Genomic DNA, 26,836 nt, shown 5'->3' with positions numbered 1-26,836 from the left:
ATAATATATCTAAAATAGAATTTTGAATTAACATTTAAAATGTAAAGTATTGCCCAGCCAGTGTGGCTCACTGGTTGAGCATCAACCCATGCACCAAGAGGTCACCAATTTGATTCCTGATCAGAGCACATGCCCAGGTTGTGGGCCTGAACACCAGAGTGGGGGGCATGCAGGAGTTAGCCAATCGATGTTCTCTCTCATCGATGTTTCTCTCTCTCTCCCTCTCCCTTCCTCTCTCTCTAAATAAAGAAAAATATTTTAAAAAATAAATAAATAAAATAAAATGTCAAGTATTTTTGGCTATATGTCTTTTAAAAATAGATATTGATCAATAAATATATTTTTTGCTATCTGCCATCATTCATTTTATATGATTAAAACTAATTGACTAGCTCAGTATATAAAATAATAATTATAAATATATATAGAACCACATATTAGTAATTTATAAGAAAATATCTTACATACTTAAATTAATAACTAATTATTTAAACATAATTCTTCAATAATATTTCTAACTTAATAATTACTGTAATATGGGTACTTTTTGTTTTTGTATATCTTGAATTCACCTTATCACTGATTTCTATAAATTATGATCATATTTTAATTAATTTTGAAATCCTATAAATAACTCTTATTGTGGTAATATATATATATAACACAAGAGTTACAATTTTAACCATGTTTTAAGTATGCAGTTCAGTATCATTAAGTTCACTGACTTGCGACTATCACCACTGTCCATCTCTAGAACTTTTTTTTTTATCCTCACCCAAGGACATTTTTGCATTTTATCTTCAGATAGTGTGGGAGGGAGAGAGGGAGGAAGAGAGACAGAGAAACATTGATGTGGGAGAGACACATTGAGTGATTGCCACCCACATGACCCCAACCAAGGCCGGGGACAAACTGCAACCAAGGTACGTGCCCTTAGCGGGATCTGAACCCGGGTCTCTCTGGACTGTGGGCCGATGCTCTAACCGCTGAGTCAAACTGGCCAGAGTGTCTCTAAAACTCTAGAACTTTTTGATAATCACAAATTGAAACTCTGTACCCATTAAGCAATAAATCCCCCTTGTTCCCTCCCCCTAGCCCCTGGCAATCATTAATTTTCTGTCTCTGAATTGGACTATTCTTGGTACTACATAAAAGTGGAATCATAAAATATTTGACCTTTTTGTCTGGCTTATTTTACTTAGCAGTGTTTTCAAGTTTCATTCATATTGTAGCATGCATCAAAATTTTATTCTTTTTTAAGTTTGAATAATATTCTGTTGTATGTAACAAACACATTTTGTTTATCCATTCATCTATCCATGGACATTTGGGTTGTTTTCACTTTTTTAGCTATTGCAAATAATGCTACTATCAACTTGGATTTAAAATATCTGTTTTGAGTCCCTGCTTTCAATTCTTTTGCGCATGTAATGGAAATGGAATTGCTGGATTGTATGAAATGCTGTTTAATTTTTTGAAAAACCTGCAACAGTCATTGCACCAAGGAAGGCATTAGGATTCCAGTTTCTCCACATCTTCTCCAGAACTTTTTATTTGCTGTTTATTTATTTATCAATATTTTCATACTAGCTATTGTAATGGGTGTGAAGTAGAATAGTGACAGGTTTCTTAGTGTCTACTTTTCTACTTTTTTTTTTTTTTTCATTTGTAAACAGGCATTAAGTATTTCCAACTAAGGCATTTTGCTTGACATAGGAATACAAAGTTAAAAGATATATGATAAATTATGGTAACATCATAGCAGCTTTCTAATATAAGAAATACAGTTTGACTTCTTAATTCATTTAGAAATATCTAAAGATGTGTGATATCCAGCTATCTCCACAATTGATGAAATCGGCTTATTTTTAAAATGCTACTTTCACCTGGCCGGTTTTGCTCAGCAGTTAGAGCATCAGCCTGCGGACCAATGAGTCATGGATTTGATTCTAGTCAAGGGCACGTACCTTGGTTGCGGTTTGTCTGGGCCCTGGTCAGGTCATGTGGGAGGCAATCAGTCAATGTGGCTCTATCACATTGATGTTTCTCTCTGTCTCTCCCTCTCACTCTAGTTAATGATAAGGAGAAAAATATCTTCAGGTGAGGAATAAAAAGAAAACCCATAAAATGCTACTTTCACATACAAGTCTTTACCAATTTGTATAAATTCTCAGTTTCCTTTCTGAACTTAAAATCAGATGTTTTTATTTGCTTCTATAAGGCAACCATCTTACTCCTCTTTCCCTCCACATAAGCTAACAGTCTTCTTGATGGGATGTTGACATGTGGTTTGTAAAATAGAAAGGTTAGAATTAGAAACTTCTGGAATCAAGTTAAACCTAATTCATCTCTAATTGATAACATGCTAAATAAACAGGTTTTTTTATAGACTTGATTGGGATTGCTGTGTTAGGTAAGTTTAATACTCAACTAAATTATATCAGAAACTTACATAAAACATACAAATCTTAAATAGATGATTAATGCTTAAAGAAATTAGATTCAAATTCTCATTCAAAAATATTGGATGTTTTATTTAGCACATGTTAATCACTAGTAATTTAGCGGACCCTTGGCAATCTTGAAAGTTTTCCAAAGCTATTATTTTGAGTTAATTTTATTATACGGTTTGTCAAAGAACATAGAACATGGAAGTGATGGTTTAAGAACACACTGATTGGTGCTTTGTTCACAGACACTACTTCGGTGATAGAGAATACTGTTAAGGGGCTAGAGGGAAGTTGTTACCCTGATGGTACTCACTGGCAACTACTAATTAATTTGTTCACTGGCTGATTTATAAAGGTGTTATTTTTAATATTGTTCAGTGAGAAATGACCCTAAGAGAAGGACTCTTTTGATATAATCATTTTAAAATATGGGAATAAATTTTTTAGAACCTGAACAATGAGATATCAGCTGTGGCAACTTGAAGTCCTAAAGGTTAGTAGGATTACAACAAAGAAATTATATTTCTATTAGTTCTGAATCTCAATATATTTGAGACTGCATGATTTGAAATCACTATAAAGTAGCTTTTGAACCAATATTTGTTCCTGGAACTCAGATTTTCTTTTTCTTATTTTCATATGCTCTGTTTTAAACATATGTTAAGCTGTATATTTTAAGCTAGAAGTACCAAAAAGCCCACATTAAAAATATGTTTTCTTCATTATCAAAGGCTTCATTGCCATCGTCATTTGGAAAAAAGAAACAGTGAATATAATTTGTCTCTAAAACAGACTTTTAATAGCACCAAATAGAGTGAACATCTGGCTGTCTTTTCACAAGGTGCGTTGATGTTGTCAGAAAAGACCGAATAAAAATGCTGATATGATTGTCCAGGTTTGGGGTTTGCCAACAGAAGAATATTTTATTCAGTCAGTCTTCTTTAAGTTCCAAAGATAGCTGTAGACTTTGATGAAAAAATACAATGATACATATTTAGAATGACCAATTTTTCACATTGAAATCTAAAACTATGTTGCTACCATTGGATTTTTCTCAGGGATGCCATTCAAACAACACATTACAGTCATCTCACATAGCGTTTCTGGATGCTGGGTTAGGGTATGACAGCTTGGCACAGCTATTATTAGGGCACTGAGAGGGGCATGACTATAGCACCTCTCTTGTTTCAGTCAAAGAGATATTTTCAGGCAGCAAGGTTTTGAAAAAAAGTGTACCAAAAATTGCATTTAAAGAAAGCAAGCTTTATGAACACTATATTTTTTGCAATTATAAAAGGCAGTTTCTTATCTTTTTCTTTTTTGTTCCTGAATCTGAAGACTGTTCTGGAATTAATAATTCCTCTAATAATCTGTCACCAAAAAAGGAACAACTCCGACAATGCATTGTAGATTAAGGACTTTTTCATTAATTTGAAAAAATATGTATTAACTGAAATAGAATTATCAAGTTATACTTTATTCTTTTAAAAAAATGTTTTCATTCTTTCCAAGCATGAATCTTTACTTGTTGATAAAGAGGCCAGTGTCAACTAAATTTCAAACTTTCACATTTGTCATTAAATGCCATCAATTTTGAGAGCATTTAAAGAATGTGTTCTAGTAAGGCTGCATGAATTATGCTATATTGTTTTCAAATGTACTGATGTTATTAATAAATGTAGAATAATTCCTCCTCCATGTGTAACTTGGTCTCTGGAATTTTATTGATATGCATAGAGGTATCAAGTGGTATGCCACTTGTGAAGAAAGAATATTGATGTCTCTGACAGTGAATAACAGAAGCATAAAGGAAAACAAACACCCACGAAATCAATTAATTAGCTGGGCACTGATTTAATGTTTCGCTACTGCATGACATGTTTACATGTGGTTAGGTTGCTCATAGTGATCACTTCCTGCTTGTCAAAACGTGTTGTATTTAGATATAAGAATCATAATGACTTAGAATATATACTTTTATCTCTATCTTCTCTGAATGTTGTGGTTTCGAGCATGAAACACTTCATTTCCAACCATCTGCTCTCTACTTAAAATTGACATCAAGTTCAGTTCCTCTCCGATGCCTACTTGTCTCCCAGCTTAGAACACTTCCATCCTGCAGTCCAGCAATTACCCAATTATGTCTCGCCATTGAGCCAGCATGTAAAAAATGGGACATCTAGGACTCCTTGACTATTCATGTCACAAAATAAACCAGGAAGACTTTTGCCGGTGGAATGATTGCCACTATTACTTAACTACAAGTCAGTAAAAACTAAAGCATAGTTTCCTAGTTTTGTGTTTGTAAGTTTAGACAAGTGAACCATTGGATTTTATTTTATAGCTTGCTAATCATTGTATTGTTGGACTGAACTATCTCAATATTTATATAAATACTGATACCAATATCAGTTATATGATCAGAGCTATATCAACTGCATGGGTAAAATTCAATATTTCAAACCCAGTAGTTATCATTAATTGGCAAATTTTTTAAAGCACTTGAACTGTAGAGTGAACAGTACATTTGTAAATGGTGTAAAAACAACCATCATGGAGACTACATTCAAGGACAGAAGACAGAGTTTAAACAAATACTTAGATTTCTTTGTTTAAAAAAATCAGAAGGGTTGTTATAATACTGAACAAACTTTTTTATCTAGAGTCTAATTATATTTTTGAAGTAGGATATTAGATTTATTATATGTTTGTTTAGAAAACCATTTTGTCTTACGCTATCAAAATGTGTTTCTCTAAGCTAACTGAAAAATGTACTCTATGTCCATATCCATCTATGTATGGATGTATATATGTATCTATCTATCCATTTACTATCTATCTATCTATCTATCTATCTATCTATCTATCTATCTATCTATCTATCTATCTATCGATCATCTGTTTTGTATTAACAGAAGACCCAATACTTGACTTGTAGATAGACCTAAACTCCAGTTTCTGGTTTTGGTATTTATGTTGAATAATAGCGTATACACAATCAAATGGAGATTAAATAACCAAAGGCAATGACTTTTTGTTATTTGACTCTTAAATGTGTATGTATTTAGTACATTTGAGTTCTATGGACCAAGAAGCAAACTATCCTTTGTACATAGAGGTAACTTAGTACATGAGTAAGAAATTAGTATTCTGAGACACTATCACAGTCATGTTTACTTATTTGAATGTAACTGTATGCTTGTACATGTTATAAATGTTTAAACTTTGAATGTTTATTCTTTCCATTGGGAGGATTAATAAAGAAATAGTTCAATATTTTCACAGTTGTTTTAAGCATCTTGTTAGTTGGATTAAGAATGCCTGTATTGATTTAGGGAAAAAATTATTGCGTGTTTAGTTTCTTTACAAACTGTAATCAAGGGATTCCCATTAAATGCCACTGTATGCTCACTGGTCAGTGAAATAACCTCTGGGTTACAGTGGCATCTATCTTTGGAATATAAATCCCTGTGGTTATATATGAAGTGCATGTTCAGATTTGTATCTGCTCATAAAAGCAGGGTTAGCTGGGAATTTAGCCATCTGACAAATGACCCCAATTGCTGTGGATACTTTTAAGTAGAGACAGATAATGAAAATCTGTATGAATCAAGTGTAGGCTGAATTCAACACATTTTTAGTTATTAATTTTTTCACTTGGACAACGTATACTATTTTAGGGTCCCCAAAGTAAGAGTTTAATTCTTAGAAACTTAGCTATGATAAATCATTGTATCTTTAGGGTCATATACAGAAGGAAAATCTATCAATGAATGTTTTTCAGTACTAATGATATATAAGCTTTTAGGATTTCTCCTTCAATGTGCTTAAAGCAGTTTGTTAAGCTGAATTATCTCAATGCCTAATTTTCTACAGACAAATACATGGATTGCCTATAAAAATTTTGTTCTGTAGTATTAATAAGAGAGGTTACAATTTTGAGCCTAGAAACAGTCTAGTGAAAATTAGTGTTTTCATGCAGCATTCATCCATACTGAGTAAATTAATTTAACCTATTTCCCACTTGATTAAACAGTAGTGATGTAATATGCCCTTCATTTAGATTTGTAACATTTTTCTAAATGCATAATTTAAATATGGATTGAGTTTTCAGTTAACTATTATCTGACATAATGGTTGGAGTTTGGGTTCTTTATTCTGACATATATATAGAGAAAGAGAGAGACAGAGAGGGAGACAGAGAGAAAGTTTGGTACATGTCATTTTAAAAATCTTTATTGTTGAGAGTATTATAGATGCCCCCTTCCTTTTCCCCATTTTCCCTCCACCTGGTTCCTGTAAATTTTAAGAACTTTTAAAATAAAATAATTTAACATGATAGCTCAATCTGCTGTAAAATAGATAAGAAGTAATTCAGACGTTCAGTTTGTATAATTAGTAACTTTACTTTTTAAAAAGAGGATTTGTAGCAGTTGCTACTACAAAGCTTTGAATGATAGGGTCTCTGTTTCCTCTCTTATTACCTCTTGTTCCACTTTCTCCATTGCTCATTCTGTTCCTGCTGCACTATTGCTTTTCTGCAGATATGGCCAAAGACACTTTAACCCCAGGGCCTTTGTACTTGTATTCTCTACAAAATTATTCTTCCTCAGACAGTCACAGTTTCATTGATTCCCTTAAAATCTAAGCTCATGTGCCCCTGAATACTTCTTATAAAATTACAACTCCTCCAGCACTGGTCCCCAACAGACACTCATATATACTGATACTCTGTTCCACCTTAGTCTGATTCAAAATTCACCTTTTTTTTTTTTTTTTTTTGACATGATATTCATAAATGGTGCTGTGCATTTTATAATGCATCACATTGATTGTTCTGCTATTAGTGATGCCTAGATAAATCAATGAAAGCAGGTGGTAAAATCCTGATCCATCATACTGATTATTATACATTTTTGACATGGTCCACATTAGACTGATAAATTTTCCAGGCTCATCTTCTACATTTTCTATTTCAAAACTAGAATAAAACAGTCAATCGAAGAAGCCCTAGATGTTTTTAGAAGATAATGATATTTAGAGAACACATTTTGGAAAATAGATGTGCTATTTGTTATCGGGTTGTCATTGCTTCTAAGCATTTTCAGCAGGCATAGTTAGGAAATTCAATAGTTTTTTGGGTTTTTTTAAATCATGATTTTATATTTTAAATTTTAGTGTAATATTAAGGGATCTTATTATTTTTAAATGTATACTTGTACCTTTTTTTCTCTAGCATGAGAAATCTTTGCCTTAACAATATTAAAGTACCTACTTATATTGCTCTACCCTATAATATATATAGCTAAAAATGAATAATAAAATAGTAGTAGTAAAATTAAGACTCATGAATGAAATAAAACATTTCTTTGCTGCTTGATTTATCCTTAGATTATATTCTGTTGTTAGTATACAGATAAAATACCATATTAAGTCAGTTGAAATAGTTCTTTTCTGGATATGGTTATGTATCCAGTTGATTGGTTTTAGTTTGTTTTCAGTCTTTCTGTCTACTGTAATTGATTTTTATTTACCCTATCCATTCTTTGTTTTTTTTGTTTCTTTTTTTCTACCCTCTTTATGTTGATACAGTATTTTATTATAATTCATTCCATCTCCTCTATTATGTTTTTCAGCTATATCTCTGTGCTGTTTTTAGTGGGTGCTCTAGAGATAACGATATGATCCTTTAACATTTTATAGTCTACCATTAAATATTATAATAGTTTAATAAAAATAAACATCACAGTGGTCTAATTTCCATTTACTTTTCCAGCTCTGTACACTCTCATTGTCATACATTTTATTTCTACATATGTTATGAATTCAACAATATAATATTACTATTGTTTGCTTTAACTAATCAATGGTGTCATAAAGAAATTTTATTTTTTTTATATTTTTATGTTTTTTATTTATTCACATATTTACTGTTCTTTGTTTTTTTCTTTTTGCAGAACTAGGCTTCCATCTAGTGTATTTTTCTTCAGTTTCAAGAACTTCTTTTAGCACTTATTGTTCTTGAAGTCTATTGCAGATGAATTGTTAGGTTTTATAGTCTTCATTTTGCCAACATTTTTTTTTCTTGTTGTTAATTCTCATGCAAGGGTATTTTTTTCCATTGATTTTTAGAGACAGTGGAAGGTAAGGGGAGGGGGGAGAAACATTGATGTGAGACACATCAATTGGTTGCCTCTAATATGTGCCTCAACCAGGGCCAGGGGTTGAACCTGCAACCAAGGTACATGCCCTTGACTGGGAATCAAGCCTGCAACCCTTCAGTGAGCAGGCTGGTACTCTGACCACTGAGCAACACCAGCCAGAGCTTGCCTGCATTCTCAAATGATAATTTTTTTAGACATGGAAATGTAGGTTGACTCCCCCTGCCTACTTAGCATTTTAGAGTATTCCATTGTCTTACATCTTCCATTGTTTCTGATAAAAAGTTGGCTGTCATGCTTATGAATGTTTTCTTTGTATATAGATGGTCCCCAGTTTACAATGGTTCAACTAATGATTTTTCACTTTATGGTAGTGCAAAAGTAATATGCCTTCAGTTGAAACTGTACTTTAAATTTTGATCTTTTGCTGGGTGATATGCAGTACAACTTTGGGTGATATGTAGTACAATATTGGGTGATATGTAGTATAATACTCTCTGATGATACTGGGCAGTGGCAGTGAGCTCAGCTATATGATCACAAGGATAAAAAACTGACACAATTTATTGTCTTAGAGAATATTGCCTAACTGTAGGCTAATGCAAGTGTTCTGAACAAGTTTAAGGTAGGCTATGCTAAGCTATGATGTTCAATAGTTAGGTATATTAAATGCATTTTTGACTTATGATATTGTCAACTTACAATGAGTTTATTGGAACATAACCCCACTGTAAATTGAGGAGTATTTGTATGTCTTGGGATGTAGTGATGAAGACCAGAGAGGCATGCTTTTATGACAGTCTTTGGTTTTCATGTGTTTTACTATATATTCTCTAATATGGTTTTGTACATATTTATCCTGCTTGAGGGTCACTACATTGATTTGTATGTTCATGCCTTGTATCAGTTATAGGAAGTTCTCAGTAATTATTTTTTCAATTTTTCTTCTCAATATTTTTCTCTTCTTTTTCTGGAATGTCAGTTACTCATATGAACATTATGTATTATCCCACAAGTCTCAGATTCTTTTTAGTTATTTTTTTCTTTTTGTTTTTAAATTTGAACAGTCTCTATTCTCTTATTTGTTCAGCTATGTCCAGTCTAATTTACATGAATAAAAACCTTTTTCTTCTCTAGCCTTTTCATTTTGTTCTAATTTGTAATTTTTATATTTTTGCTGAAATTTACCATATTTTTATGCATACATTTTTTCTCACCAGAACTTTAAATACATCTCTCATGGTTATTTTAAAGTTCTTGTTTGTTAACTCTAGTTTTGCCTAATTGTATTTGCTGATGATTATGGCTCATATTTTATTGCTTGTGTGTGCCATAATTTGTGACTTTATGCTGTTGCCTATGGTTCAAGAAAGCCCTGAGTTCCTCAGAGCTGCTTTTCTCATCAGTCTTGCCATGCCTAGATTATCAGTGAGCTGTTTTCTTTTCCCTGGGGAAGACCCCATGTGTCTTTGAAGAAGAAAATATTTCTCTGCTCTCCTGCCTTTCTCCCAGACTTCAGTGGACTACTTTCTTGCTCTCAAGGAAAACCTGATGTGCTGTGGAGGGATCTGTCTCAATGGTCCTTCTAGTTCCTTAGCTTTGGTCAGGGTTCTGCCTTGGACTTAGTAAAGGTTATTTTAGTTTGTAGAGATTTCTTTTTACTACATAACTTTTTGTTTGAAAATGTAAAATATTTACATGGTTGCATTTGATAGCATATGACAAGATGTATTAAAAGATATCTTATTTATAGTCTCATCTACTTTACTAAATTTCGTTTTCAAAGTGAATTTTGTTTTTTATTTCTCTTTGAAAATACAAGAATACATTAATTCATCTATTTTCTTTCTTTGTAATATAAAATATAGCATCATGTGTATACTATATGTACCTTGATTTTTCCCTTAATAAATCCTGGTAATCACTCTACAATAATGTATACAGATTTTTTCTCATTATTTTTTAACAGCTGCATATCATTTTGTAATATTCCATTATCTATCTGTATCTTATAGATTATTAATCTTATTCCTACTTATGGATATTTGGCTTATTTTCAACCTTTTATTAATACTAGTAATTCTATAATATGCATGTGCAAAACTTATTTTCTGTTTTTCTGTAGCTTTAAGTTGTATGTTTAACTCATTTTTTTTACTCTTGGTTTAAGACCTAGACAATTAGTACTCTAATTAAGATACAGAAGAAGAAAGGTATTCCTATACTGCCTATGATGTGTCCAACAAGAAAAATGTTTACCAACTAAAAAGATACATGGAATTATTTTCTGATTTTACATATATCAGAATATATATATATCTTTTGGGCATCTGCTTCCCATTACAACATATCATTAGGCCCAAGAGAAGGTATTGTCAACAATGATTTCTAGAGAACTCTCTATCTATATATGTCTATAGACAGATAGATATAGATAGACAGACAGATAGATGGTAGATAACTTGCTAGTAAATTAGAAGGGTCAAATTCATATATTATCATTATGAGGTATGGATTATGTGTTTCATTAATGTCCAACTATATGCCTGAATCTCAAGAAAAATTAAGAGACTTGGATATAAGCAAAATAAGTGTTAACAGTATGTGTAGAGTCACTAAAAGTTTGTAGGTATCGTAACAGAACAAAGAGGGAAAAAAACATTTTAAAGTTAATTTGTCAGGCAAACTCAGCATTTCCCTCATGACATCTACTGAATATCCATATACTGTATAGTCTCCACTGTAAAAGGGGACGTTTATATATAGGACTTCCATTAAAAAGGAGTAGATGGAATTTATACTTCAGCTCAAAATCTTGCAGTTTTATTTTTAGCCGAAGATAGCACAGATTCTCTCATGTTATAAATAATAATTTATATTTGTATATAAATCTCTATATATCTCACATGTATTGATAGATTGCTCATATATGCTATATTATGTCTATGAGAGAAAGATGATGGTATGTGCTCTCTCTTCAGCTACTACAGAAAATTTCCGCAAAAAGAACCTATTGTGTCCTCAACTCAGCATTCATTCCTGATATTCGGGTATTCCTGGACCTCTTAAATTGTCTTGTGTGTGTTTCTATGTGTATCTGTGCTTTGTACACAGTTTTAAATTTGAATCACTATTTACTGTTGCACAAAGCATGAAGGTTTAGTAAACTCTTTTTGAGGTGAGAATGTAAATAAATCATCTATCTATGTTTGAAAAGTCTAAACTAAAGTGCAGTTGTATGCTTCAGCTTGTCAATGGATATTTATGAGGTGAGCATAATACTATAAAGGTTCTGGCAGTGAAATATATCCTGCACAGATAGCTAGTAAAGGAGCTTGCAGGTGTTAATGCCAGCAGAATTTTAATGCTCCAGATATGGGAAACATGACACTTGCTCTGGTAAGTGCTACTCATACGGGCTACAGTGAAAAGGAATGGGTGAAATCAGTTTTCAGATACTGCAGGGGAGCTGGAGTCTTCTTAACCAACAGCAAATATGTCAGTTCCTACTATTGTCTTGTTTTCATCTCTCGGTTCAGTTAACTGCAGAGCAGTAACATAGCCCTAGACAGTTTTATTTTGGGCATCAACTTCTAATTCCTACTTTGTATGAGACCCAAGAGAAGGTAGTGCCAACAAGTTTCTGAAGAAATGTCAGTGAACTTCTTCTAATACAGTTGTTCTCAACTTTCCTAATGCTGCAACCCTTTAATACAATTCCTCATGTAGTGGTGACCCCCAACCAGAAAATTATTTTCATTGCTACTTCATAACTGTAATTTTGCTACTGTTAAGTCTTAGGCGATCCTTGTGAAAGGGACACTCGACCCCCAAAAAGGCGCGACCCACAGGTTGAGAACCGCTGTTCTAATAGATACCTGTTACTGCCTGAACATCACTTAAGTGAAGTTAAAGCTGACAGATTCCAATTGTGAATTTAGCCTTTGTTATAACCAAAGTTTTGTTGATGATTTACCCTTGATACATTCTATCCCTTCTTATAGGCCAGTGGGTAATGAAGTAAAGGAGTAACGCTTTCGCACAGAGCTCTGCTTTAAGAGATGAATTGCAATGTTAATACACTTCTAGTCTATAAAGAATAATGTGATGCTTATTTTTTCCTAGGAGCTAACGAAAATAAAGTTAAGCATTCAGTCTTCAGACTTAGGGGATTCATTCTTATAAAAGAACTTTTGGGATTTTAAGATTAGTATAGTTTAAACATGCTTGCAAGTATAAACCTTAAGTTCATATTAATTATCTATGTTAACGCAGCTCAGGTTAAGTTTAATTTGATCACCATTTGAAATCAGCTATTTGCAAAGTGCTTCACTGAGTCCTACCAGAACTAGAAGAGGCCACAAAGGAGGGACGTAGACATGATCGGATCTTTTTGTACAAAGTAGGGGTCAATACAGACTGACAATACCATAAAGAGGGGGGTGGTAGGAGAGGGATAAACCACAGAACTTATATGCATGTATGCATGAACAGTGGACATGGACAACACACTGGGGAAAGGGCAGGGAGGGAGGGGGAGGAGGGAATCAGTGGGGGAAAAAGGAGAAACATCTGTAACAAAAATTAATTAATTAAAAAAAAAGAAATTAAGAATTAAAAAAAAAAAGCCCTTATATTTTCTTTCAGGAAATATTTGCTATTTTGGAACAATTATCCATATAAATTGAAATTATAAAAGAATATATTTTTGTTCTATTCTCAAAAAATTAAAAGTAAAGTAGGGGTCGAGGTAATACATTCGTTGGAGGGTTTTAGAAGTTTAGATGAATTTGGAGTCTTTATGATTAGAAATGTTGAGAATTAAGGAAAAAATATAAATTACTTTACATTTACTTATACCTGGTCTACTTCTAAAGACTTACTGAGAAAAGCACACAATAAAACTTCAGAATAGCCCTGGCCGGTATGGCTCCATGGTTAGAGCGTTGGCCTGCACCTAAAGGGTTTTGGGTTTGATTCCTAGTCAAAGGCATGTACCCAGGTTGCAGGTTCAGTCTCAGGCCCTGGTCAGGGTGTGTGCAGAAGGCAACCAATTGATGTGTCTCTCTCACACCAATCTCTATTTCCCTCCCTCCCTCCCTCCTTGTACCACCCTCTCTCTTGTCTTTCTCCCACCTCCCTTCCTTCCTTCCACTCTCTCTAAAAAATCAATAGAAAAAATATCCTCAGATGAGGTTTAATAACAAAAATCCTTCAGAATAAAAATAAGGAAGTAATCATGGGGCAAAGTCAATATAGCGCTCTACCAGAAAGTGTACACTAAGGGTAACAATTGCTTAGAACATCACGTAAATCTGAGCTTTTTTTTTTCTTTCTTTATTTTTATTTTTTTTAATTAATTAATTATTTTTGTGACAGATGTTTCTCCTTTTTTAACCTACTGATTCCCCCCTCCCACTCCCACCCTGCCCTGTCCCCAGCCTTGTTGTCCATGTTCATTGTTCATGCATATAAGTTCTGTGGTTTATCTCTCCCACCCAACCCCTCTTCTGGGGATTGTCAGTCTGCACCCCACTTACACATCTCTGGGACTACCCCATTCCTCAGACTGCTATGTTAATTATATTCCACAAATAAGTGAGATCATATGATACTTGTATTTCTTGGTTTGGCTTGTTTTGCTTAGGATAATACTTTCCACGTCCCTACATGTCATCTCAAAGGATAAGAGATCTTTCTTACAGCTGCATAGTGCTCCATTGTGTATATGTACCACAGCTTTTTTATCCATTTGTCTACTGATAGCCATTTGGGCTATTTCCAGATCTTAGATATTGTAAATAGTGCTGCTATGAACATGGGGGTACACATATTCTTTCTGATTGGTGTTTCAGGCTTCTTAGGGTATATTCCTAGAAGTGGGACCGCTGGGTCAAATGGCAGTTCAATTCTTAATTTTTTGAGATAACACCATATTGTTCTCCATAGTGGCTACACCAGTCAGCATTCCCACCAGCAGTGTATTAGAGTCCCCTTTTCTCCACACACTCGCCAACACTTGTTGTTTGATGATTTGTTGATGGTGGCCATTCTGACTGGTGTGAGGTGATACCTTATTGTTGTTTTAATTTGCATCTCTCTGATGATTAGTGATGTTGAGCATTTCTTCATATTTTCTTGGCCATTTGTATATCCTGTTTGGAGAGGTGTCTATTTAGTTCCTCTGCCCATTTTTTAATTGAGTTCTTTGTCTTCCTTTTGTGGAGTTGTATGACCACTCTATTTATATTGGAAATTAACCCCTAATCTGATATATGCAATTATGCTCTCTCACACAGTGGGTAGCCTTTTCATTTTGATGATTGTATCTTTTGCTGTGCAGAAGCTTTTGAGTTTCATGTAGTCCCATGTGTTCATTTTCTCCTTTGTTTCTGTTGCCTTAGGTGATGTATCAGTGAAAATTCTGCTGCATATGATGTCTGAAATTTTGTTACCTACATTTTCTTTTAGGATTTTTATGGATTCATGAGTCACATTTAAGTCTTTTATCCATTTTGAGTTTATTCTTGTGTATGGTGTAAGTTGATGGTCTACTTTCATTTTTTTGCATGTAACTGTCCAATTTCCCCAACACCATTTATTAAAGAAACTGTCTTTACTCCACTGTATGCTCTTGCCCCCTTTGACAAATATTAATTTAGTATATTGTCTTGGGTCCATTTCTGGGTTCTCTATTCTGTTCCATTGATCTATCTGCCTGTTCTTGCGCCAGTACCAGGCTGTTTTGATTACGGTGGCTTTGTAGTATAAGCTGAAATCTGGTAATGTGATCCCTCCAATTTTGTTCTTCTTTTTCAAGATTGCTGTGGCTATTTGAGGTCTTTTTTGGTTCCATATGAACTTTTGAAGTATTTGTTCTAGTACTGTGAAGTATATTGTTGGTATTTTGATGAGGATTGCATTGACTCTATAGATTGCTTTGGGTAGTATGGACATTTTAATGATGTTAATTCTTCCAATCTATGAACAAGGTATGTGCTTCCATTTTTTTATATCTTCCTCTATTTCTTTTTTCAATGACCTGTAGTTTTCTGCGAATAGGTCCTTTATTTCTTTGGTTCAGTTTATTCCTAGGCATCTTAATTTTTTTTTGCTGCAATGGTAAAAGGCATTGTTGTTTTAGTTTCTCTTTCTGTGAGTTCATCATTGGTGTATAAGAATGCTGTCAATTTCTTGATGTTAATCTTGTATCCTGATACTTTGCCAAATTCATTTATTAAATCTAGTAAATTTTTGATGGAGTCTTTGGGGTTCTCTACGTATAGTTCCATGTCATCTGCAAATAATGACAGTTTCACTTCCTTCTTTCCAATTTGGATCCCTTTTATTTTTTCTTCCTGTCTGATTGCTATGGCTAAGACTTCCAGTTCTATGTTAAACAAGAGTGGTGAAAGTGGGCATCCTTGTCTTGTTCCTGTTCTTAAGGGAAATGCTTTTAATTTTTGCCTGTTGAGTATGATGTTGGCTGTAGATCTTTCATATATGGCCTTTATTATGTCCAAATATGATCCCTCTATTCCCACATCAGAAATGGGTGCTGGATTTTTTCTAATGCTTTTTTTTAGCATCTATTGATATGATCATATGATTTTTATCTTTCATTTTGTTTATTTGGTGTATCACATTTATTGATTTGCGAATATTGTACCAGCCTTGCATCCCTGGGATGAATCCCACTTGCTCATGGTGAATAATTTTTTTGATGTATTGCTGGATTCAATTTGCTAGTATTTTGTTCAGGATTTTGGCACCTATGTTTATCAGGGATATTGGCCTGTAGTTTTCCTTCTTTCTAGTGTATTTTTCTGGTTTTGGAATTAGAATTATGCTGGCCTCATAAAACGAGTTTGGAAATCTTCCTTCTTCTTGAATTTTTTGAAATAGTTTTAGGAGAATGGGTATTAGTTCTTCTTTTAATGTTTGGTAATATTCCCCTGTGAAGCGGTCTGGGCCTGGGGTTTTGTTTGCTGGGAGAGTCTTGATTACATCTTCAATTTCTTTTGTTGTTTTTTGTCTGTTCAAGTTTTATATCTCTTCCTGATTCAGTTTTGGGAGACTATGGTTTTCTAGAAATTTGTCCAATTTGTTTAGATTGTCAAATTTATTGCCGTATAATTGTTCATAATATCTGTTAACAATCTTTTGTATTTCTGTGGTGTTAGTTATTTTTTATCCTCTTTCATTTCTGATTTTGTGTACTTGGGTTCTCTCTCTTTGTTTCTTGGTGAGTCTAGCTAAGTGCCCATCAATCTGGTTTATCTTTTCATAGAACCAGCTTTTTGTTTCATTGCTCCTTTGGATTGTTTTTTTTTTGGTCTCCATGTCATTTATTTCTGCTTTGATCTTTACTATTTCCTTCCTTCTACTTGCTCTGGGGTTTTCTTTTTGTTTGCTTTCTAGTTCTTTAAGTTGTGAGGTTAGATAGTCTATTAGAAAATTTTCTTGCTTCTTGAGGTAGGCGTGTAGTGCTATGAACTTCCCTCTCAGAACTGCTTTCACTGCATCCCATAGATTTTGTGTTGTTGTGTGTTCATTTTCATTGGTTTCCAGGAAGTTTTTAATTTCTTCCTTGATCTCCATGGTAACGCATTTATTGTTCAATAACATGCTATTTAGCCTCCATGTGTTCCAATGTCTTTGTATGTTTTTGTTGCAATTGATTTCTAGTTGCATGCCTTTGTGATCTGAGAAGATGCTTGATATGATTTCAGTCTTCTCGAACTTGTGGAGACTTAATTTGTGCCCTGACAGATGGTCTGTCTTTTTGAATGTCCCATACGCACTTGAGAAGAATGAGAATTCTGCAGTTTTGGGTGTAATTCTCTGTAGATATCTTTGAAATCCATTTGATCTAGCACTTCATTTAGAGTCTATGTTTTCTTGTTAATTTTTTGTCAAGATGATCTCTCCAGTGACGTGGGTCGGGTGTTGAAGTCCCCTGCTATGACTGTATTGCTGTTGATTTCTCCTTTGAAGTCCTCTAGAAGATTTTTAATATACCTTGGTGCTCCCGTATTGGGTGCATATATGTTTATCAAGGTTATATCTTCCTGTTGGATAGATCCTGTCAATATCATGTAGTGGCCTTCTTTGTCTCTATTTATGGCCTTCATTTTGAAATCTAATTTATCAGATATGATATTGCTACCCAGCTTTTTTTTGCTTTCCGTTTGCTTGAAAGATTTTTTCCATCCCTTCAATTTCAACCTATGTGAGTCTTTTGTTGTGAGGTGGGTCTCTTGTAAACAACATATATGTGAGTCATGCTTTCTTATCCAGTCAGCTATTCTATGTCTTTTTATCAGAGCATTCAAACCATTCACATTTAAGGTGATAATTGATATGTACTTATTTATTGCCATTTTTGTTTAGTGTGGTTCTGTTTTTTTTCCTATTTCTTCTACTAATTACAGCAGTCCTTTTAGCATATCTTCCAGTGCTGGTTTGGTGTTAATACAATCACTTAGCATTTTTTGTCTGGAAAGCTCTTTATTTGACCTAATTTTTAATGATAGCCTTGCTGGATCGTGTAGTCTTAGATTCAGATCCTTGTTTTTCATGACCTTGATTACTTCATGCCACTCCCTACTGATAAGTGCATAAAGTATACCTATTTTTGGTGTTGATTAAATAGAGAAATGTATGCCCTAGATTCTGGGCATGTGGTTAGAAAGTTTGATGTCATATGAAAATTAACAAACCTCTCTTATATTCTTATTTAAATATAATTAACTCCAATATGCACAGGGCTTGAGGTAGATTGTGTGTGCACACATATGTACACACACATATTTTTAAAAATTAGATGACTGATTATGAACTGTACACATACTTAAACAGGTATTTTATAGAAACTGTTAGAATTGTGTACCCTAAAAATGAAAATGCTGGCTGTGGATCATAAGATGTATTAATCATTGGCTTCTACCACGCCCGTACAGTCTTGAGCAGAACTGCATTCCGATGGGGTTATCTGGATGTTAACTGTAAAATACAACCCTACTGCAGGTAAACATGTTGAGCTGTGGAAACATTGAGTCCTGAAAAAAAGTTGACATAGTTGGTAGTTGGTGGTGATTTCTGGCAATACATAGTGAACAAGTTCCTAGGCTAACTTTTAAAAACATATAGATGTTTTGCCCTGGCCGGTTTGGCTCAGCGGTTGGAGCCTCAGCCCGCAGACTAGAGAGGCCCAGGTTCAGTTCTAGCTAGGGGCACATACCTCGGTTGTAGTTCGTCCCCAGCTGGGGTTGTGTGGGTGGCAGCCACTTGATGTGTCTCTCTCACATCGATGTCTCTCTCTCTCCCTCCCTCTCTCCTTCCTGCTCTATCTCAAGATAAATGCAAAAATGTCCTCGGGTGAGGATTAAAAAAAAAGCATATAGATGTTTAGAAAGAATTTCATTTTTGCTGATTAAATTTACTCTTTGAAAGCTAATTTTTAAAACTTTCAAATATATGAATATACAAAAAAGGCATAAAATAGAATGTAAAAAACTATATGCAATTATACTCCTCATATGTTGATGTATTTTCCATTAGTTATCTTTTATTCTTTAGACATATATTGCATATGTCTAAAAACATAAAATTACATATATATACATATAATGTGAATTTTTTTTCACTTGCCACTTTTCTACATCTTTAATTTTCTATTTTAAAGGCTACACAATAGTTATTTAGATAGATGAATCATAATTTATTTAACTATTCTTGTTTTGGGACAGAAATAAATATAAATTGACTGATTATATGTTTTCATTATTATTAAAAATACGACAGTAGATTTTTTCAGTCTTTGTCTAGATATTTTATTGGACGGAATTCCAACATGAAATAGGCAAGGAATGTAAGCTTTTAAAAACTATTACTATATACACTGCTTACTAGATAGTTTTTGCCTATTTATACTTCCACTAGCAAAACATGAAAGTTCTTTTCTTGCCATGGAAGTTCACTAGTTAGGTAATGTGATCAATGTAAAGTTGCATAAGACAGTATATCTTAAACGGGAGAGAGTTTTATTCCTTTTAAACCATATTTCTAATAGAAAAAAAAATGTCATACTAAGATCATAATACAATACCAATTTTTAATATATAAATGTATTCCTAATAGGTTACAAACATTTTGCTTTAAGTTGGTAAACATGCCCATAGTAATCTTATTTACAGTTAATTTGCCTAACATTATGTAATGTACTGAGAAGATAAAATTGAATCTAGTCAGCCAGTATCTAAATTATCACAATTTGAAATTAACTTTCCTTATATATGTTTGGCCATAATCTAAAGTCAGTTAAATTCTGTTTGTTCTGCCTAAATCTTAATTTCTTTAAATATTAAGAAATTTTACTCTAAATTTCCTATGTCATGCAAAATGAATAAATTTAAAAGTCATTTCATTCCATCCAATATATGCTGTATTCCCAAGACAAAAGCACGGTATACATTCATAGTTCATTTTTAAAAGAATGCAGTCCTCAGATACTAATTTAATTCAATTTTATATTGACTGTATGATGTTATTGTTGAAGTTATGACCTAGTGACTTGTAAAGCATGATATTAAATTCAAATTGGTTTCATTGATTGCCTAATTGGAAAAAATTAGGTGAAAATATGGGTGTTGCCTAAAACCTCACAACAACAGTATACTCTGATTTTATCCATCTTTTGGATGTATGATTTTATGTTAAGAAAATTAAGAAAATATTGAATTAAAAAAATAAAAAGTTAACTTCATGTTATTTCTTTATATTAATACTTTAAATTTATAGTATAATATTACATTATATTATTCTGTAAATATGCCACTTGAGTTCAAATTTTTAAATTTATTTTGTAAAATATAAAAAGCACAATATCACACACTTGTTTTAACTCTTGCTATCAGAGATCTTGTGTTCATCTATTTCAGTATATCACAATTTTAGTGGTTTATTCTAATGACTGTATAGACCTGTTACCTGATACTAGTACTAATCTTTATAAGGAGAATAAGTTATTAGAATTATAAATATATGTCTCTATGTATATTTCTATATATTTATATTACATTGTCTTTTATTAAGCAATTTAATTAATTTAAATTTTTTTCAGTGTTTCTACTATTTATCATTAAAATAAAATGGTCTCAGAAAAATGAACACTAGAAACTAAAATCATTTTTTATTGAGTTGTATGTTCCAGCTATTTTATATTGTTTTGCTTGTTACCCTGATAACATACCTTTATTGTGTAGGCATTGCAAGCATGAGGATATGAAGTCTTGTAAACCTTGTCATATCCCATTTCCTGCAAATAAAAATTGTTCTGCAGTGTTCTGGCATAGGCAGCTAGCCATGATATCAGTGGCAGCCCAAACATTCATGACCTTGAATATAATTAGCATTACCATGATGGGTTTTGTAAGATAGCATTGAGTAGTATTTGAAGGGCCACAGACACCTAATCACAGTCACTTACAACCAGCGTGTGTTGCCTTGATTTTAGTATACTCTGGTAAATTAATGTTAGCAGCTAGTATGAGATAATCCCCTGAGAGTAACATGCCTGATGGAATAGTGAATAAAATTTGCCTTCTGGCCGATAGTTTCTTTTTTTCCTGATGATACTTTTTCTCTTTACAACTACTCTCTTCTGTTTCTCCATATTTTCTTCTCTCCTTTTCCACCATTCTCTTTTTCTCCTTTGTAATCCTTTCTCTCTCTCTCTCAAATTCATACTGATATTATATTTGTGTTTTTGATGTCTGGCTTCTCCTCCTGTGGAGGTCTAGTCATTTAGTATTCAGTTATTTATATGCTCATCACACATCCATTCATTTATTTCTAAGTGATTATTTATTACATGTCTGCTCCATGTCAGATACTGTGTAGGAACACTGAGAGGGAAGATAGAGAATAAGTACACTTTTTTTTCTTTTTACTGAGAGTGTATTATATGCCAGGCACTGCTCCAAATGCTTTATATATAGTAACAGATTTTATTTTTATAACAGTCTTTAGAATGGGTCTAATTTTTAATCATCATTTTACTGGTGAAGCTGAAACACACAGTAGTTAAATGTTGCCCTGGTCACACAGTTAATGTATGGCAGGGTGGTATGATGTGGTTTGGCTGCAGAAGACATGCAATGAGACCTTTGTGGAAGGAACCCCGTGACTGGGAGAACTAGGTAGTGCTTAACAGAACTGCAAGTGTCCAACTTTTTAATTTGTGTAAAATGAAAGTACACCCAGACACTATCAGCTCTTGATAAAAGTGAAATGCACTAAGTCCATGATCAGGAGGGAAAAGATATTTATTTGGTTGTTTTGTTAAAAGGTGTGTACTCAAACACAAGGGTGTATATGCATGTAGCAGGGATTTGGGGGTACTTGAATCAATAGACATTTGGTAGCTGATAACTAATACTAAATCCCAAGCGTTGGAAGAATTGAAGTAAGGATTTCAGGGTCAAAATCAATAGGGATTTTAAGCAACTATCCAATTGCTTAAAGTAATTGAATCAATGTCACCAAAATTAATTTGGTATGAGAACAGAAGTGATCAGGAAAGGAGCTTTATATCTGTGTCTAGTTAATTTGTGATGAAATTCAAGTAAAAGTTAGATTCACGATAACTTCTTTTCATGAATTATGCAGAAGAGAGAGACTTACTTTTTTTGTCATAAATACACAAGAAAAAGATGTCATTAATTCATATTATTGCCATTATAATCTCTTTCCTCATATATTTGTTGGATTCTTGAAAATTGCTGGAAGGTAATACTTTTAATGTTCATCACTGTTGCAATTGCATAGTCAATATCTATTTCTCATTGCATGTTTGGTTACACTGTTGTGGCTTAGAAGCACTACTTTATTGCTTTGATGAAATATTTATTAATTATGTCGTGTTCCTACTTTCCCCCCTTGAAAAAAAGAGTTTAGAAAAAGATACATCATGAAAATAACACCTTTAATGTTTTCTTGGCATTTGGTTTCATAATTACCTAACCTGGAGAAGAGTATATGTTTCACTTAATATTCATTCTACAGATCTTGTTTGAAGGTTATCTAGGAAGCACAAAAACACAGTTTGAGTACATGACCAATGACCATTGCATTTACCAGCAAATGTTGACTTTATTCTAAAGTGCTGTTCTCTATGTTTTTCTCCCACTTTCTTTTGCACCGATACTATTTGTAGAAATTAGGCACAAAGTAGTAATAAAATTGACAATTACAGTAACAGTGTTTCTTCCAAAATTATTTAAGAGACATAATTTGATGAATGTTTGACTTTTAGACTAAAAGCTAATGGAAACTAGTTTGCTTTTACGCTTTTGTGTTACTTCATTTCTGAAATTTCCCAATTTATTGGTAGTCATTTTTGAAAGGAAAATAGACTAAAAGCTCATTTTTATGTTCTAAGTTTTCTTCTCCAACATTTATTAATATTACCATGTATCGTAAATGAATGTTTTGTTCACATTTAGAGGGAAATAAAGAGAAGTTCTAGTATCTGAAATTAGAAAGCAGGTATTGTGAAAAATAAAAATAAAAATAAATCTCAAAAGGGTGACAATCCTGACCTGAAAGGGGAAAGCAGTCTGCTGGCTTTTGGCCTGGTGAGGAATCTGGACATGATTTATGTGGTACAGTGACAGCAGTGTCATACCAAGCAGAGAGAAGGAGGTGGGGACCCTTTCTCACTAATTGGAAACTTGATTTTCAAATGAGTTTTAGATTATTTACAATTACACATGAAACTGTGTGTCTCCATAGCCTTCGTTGGATTGCTAAGGAATTCAGATGGCAAAGCCTCTTTGGAAATGTGCAATTCACATAAATAGTCCTTGTTTGGAGAGAATACATAATGGTGGTGTGCATTGTGAGAACGGGTCAGTAACAATGGACAAGATTGCTAATAAGCCTCTTGCAAAAGCCTTTTATAAAATAGAATCACAAAGAGATGGCATTTCTTTCCCTTCGCCCAGACTCCGTATCTTCAATCTTACTACTTAAATGTACTCCTCATATATGCATTTTAGAAGCACCAACTTTATCAGTTTTAGAAGCACCAGATTGCATAAAGGAATACTTTAATTTTAGTATATTATAGAAAGAAACATACAAGGTTGCAGCTTTGATATTTTTATTGCTAGGATAGTAACACTGTACTTTAAGTAGGGATAAAATATTCTCTTTCCCATAGAATGTTTTCCACTCTCATTTCACTACACCATTGTATAGATGAAGTTGCTGTGACTATCTCAATGAACCATCATGCTTTGACTCAAGGAAAAAAATTATGACTTCATGTCTCATCTTAATGTTGACCTTCTCTTGGATGATTGTTTATTATATTATAGTAGGAAAACTAGGTGTTCTTATGCTTCCTTGTAACTGCTTCAACATTTCAATAAGGATTTGTTTCTTTTCCAGGGCCGGTGCATAAACTTCTCTCGAGTGTCGTCTCAGTAAAAAGAAAGGAGGAAGACCAAGAAGGTATGAAGATGGTACATCCTCACACTGCTGATTTCCAACCAGATGAAACATAGTACATACCTTAACAATTTGGGGAAGAGCAGCTTTATTCCTCTCAGTCAGGAAATGTTTTCTCTGCCTTCTGCTTTGCTTGAATCAGATGTTTTCAAACACTTGTTCTGCCGTCTACGGGAGTTGATGAAACCCAGTGGTAACTGATAATTCAAGACATTGAAAATAGAGGAATGTTAATCTACATTCTATGGCTTATCCAAGAAAGTTTGCATGAATGTGTAGAAAAGGAGAAAAATTAAAAACAGCAGCATGAAGGTGATATCAAAATGGAGACCACAAAACAGCGGGCTGTGATGGATCTTTCATGAAGAAGGGAGTTGAACATGGAAACGTGGGACTTGTGTTTTTGTGTTTTTACATGGCAAGATTGTGCATCCACGGGCAGAGTATGAAATTTCCCACCAGGCTAAGCAAATAAAGGAGTCCATGCCTTATAGCTCTGTCAGATCACTAAACCCTTCCATGTCCCCTACCGCAGTGTGCCTTACGGGAAGCTTCTGCCTGGACAGTCTTGTCATTCTGACACTGAAAAGTGCACACAATGACAAAATGTAGACAGGATGCCCCCAGGTATTGGTAGCAAGCAAGATTTTGCCCTTTAGTTTTTCAAGACACCTTTCTTTCATTATGCACTCGGGAAAAGAAGAAAATTAATAGAGCGTTATTCCACAGGAAGACAGCCTCTAATCAGATCGTGAATGGAGTGTGAGGGACTCATGATTTGAGAACTTGTCCCTGTGATTGGTAGATTTACCCTTCTTTCTATGTTTAGGGTGCAGTAGTGCACAGAGCATCGATAACTGTAAACATACCTAGGAGTTTTGTTTGCTTTTAATTTAAAGGAAGCAGTAACCACAAAGCTTCCGCTCAGGGTTTTTTCTTTCTCCAAGTCTCCAAGGGCTCTTCAGCGTCACAAGCCAGCAACTCTCTTTGCATGAAAATTTCAAAGTTTAATTAATATAATTAAAGGCAACAGCAAGCAGCAGCCTGTGAAGATTTTGCTCATCTTTTTTATGCCTTTTGACATTGAATGACCTATTACTGTATGCACATTACTTGGATTTTGAGGGGCACTTTACCTTGGATGTGATTCAATAGAGAAGAAGAAGCCTCCACTCATCAATTTAAAAATTAAATTTCCAGGAGGAGGATCGGGCAGCACAACACATCGGAAATGTATGTATTATAATTCCTTTAGAAAACCACCATTGTGCCATGTCGACGATGCCAAATGATGTTAGCGTGAGCAGAGACACTGTGGGGGAGGAAGAAGGCAGCAGCTGAAGAGAAAAGCTCAAATGATCTAGTCACTTTCGATACTGTATTTCAGATGCGAAATGGATATTCGACTGGAAACCTGACAAAGTGCGCCTGTTTGATGTGAACTGGTATAGACAATGACCAGTGGCTGGGTCAGTGGGATGTCTCTCTGCGAGCACAAAGGCTTATCAAATGACACTAAAAATAAGTTCAACAATCATCACATGGGAAGGGAGAAGGCGAACATTTCATGTTTGGCGGGCATGTGAGTGCACAAGATGGAAAGAGTGATTTGGAGCAACCCGGTATTATTACCCCCGTTGTGCTCTTAATGGAAATTTCAAAGGACGGAGTGATTCTGTTGGTTGGTGTCCAGATTTGTGGCACTGCTCCAAGGAGCCTTACACACACAAATACTTTTTATATATATATATATACATGTATATCTTCTAGCTTGAATCTTTTGCTCAAGTTTATTTATGTCACTGGCTGGCTGGATCCAAAGTCATGTGTCTACATATTCATAAATAAAATTTTACCTGTGCCTCTGCTACCATTTTCTTTAAGCCTACGTAAACTCAAGCCTTGTTTGGTTGAATATATCATTGCTCTGGTTAGTTTCAGGGACAGAATTATATTGAGTTCCAAAATGTCCCTTATGCCCTGGCCGGTTTGGCCCAGCGGTTAGAGCGTCGGCCTGCGGTCTGGAGAGACCCGGGTTCGGTTCCCGCTAAGGGCGCGTACCTCGGTTGCAGTTTGTCCCCGGCCCTGATTGGGTCGTGTGGGTGGCGACCAGTCGATGTGTCCCTTTCGCGTCAATGTTTCTCTCTCTCTCTCTCTCTCTCTCCCTCCCACTCTATCTGAACAAAATATCAAAAAATGTCCTCAGGTGAGGATAAGAAAAAAAAAAAAGTCCCTTATGTTCACAAATGATACTATGGGCACTGATTATCCATGTGTGCAAGTGTGACTTGGAAGCCAGATATACACCCAATGAGTTCTTGTAGACCTTTGTTCTATATTGCAACTGGAACATCATTTCTGATCCATGCCCATCCCCAAACAGCATTTGTGAGCATCAACAATGCTTAGAAGCTAATGCTGTTTCTTTGATAGTGACTTAGAATTTCTCTAGTATCATGTGACATTTGTATGACACTTGTATTTTACTAAATGAACAATGTCAGGAGACCTCTGCCTTTAAATGGCAAAATAGCTTTGTGTGGATTGTCATGCAAATGGATTTCCAGTTCTGATACCACTCTGAAGAATTCTCAATGATGATGGAGAGGCAATGGTCTACATGTAATCCAAAAAAGTATTGTTCATAATGTTTAAAGACAGATGGAATTTCATTGCACTGAAGGATGTGAATCAGATTTATGTTATGAT

The 26,836-nt window shown here is 34.1% G+C and overlaps 1 protein-coding gene across 1 annotated transcript in view; it reads left to right on the top strand.

Annotated features, from left to right (window-relative positions):
- The window catches only part of ANTXR2 (ANTXR cell adhesion molecule 2), a 163,130-nt gene extending 137,142 nt beyond the window's left edge, over positions 1 to 25,988 (top strand). The window contains exon 17 of the mRNA XM_036249137.1: positions 24,068 to 25,988. Within this exon, the coding sequence (XP_036105030.1) occupies positions 24,068 to 24,106 (39 nt within the window). The 3' untranslated portion in view covers positions 24,107 to 25,988. The remainder of the gene's footprint in view (positions 1 to 24,067) is intronic.
- The last annotated feature ends 848 nt before the right edge of the window (positions 25,989 to 26,836 follow it).

This window comes from Molossus molossus, unplaced genomic scaffold, assembly GCF_014108415.1.
Source record: "Molossus molossus isolate mMolMol1 unplaced genomic scaffold, mMolMol1.p scaffold_m16_p_1, whole genome shotgun sequence".
NCBI classification, from domain to species: Eukaryota; Metazoa; Chordata; class Mammalia; order Chiroptera; family Molossidae; genus Molossus; species Molossus molossus.
Note: the sequence above shows the minus strand (reverse complement) of the source record. Positions and strands in the feature narration are given on the sequence as shown.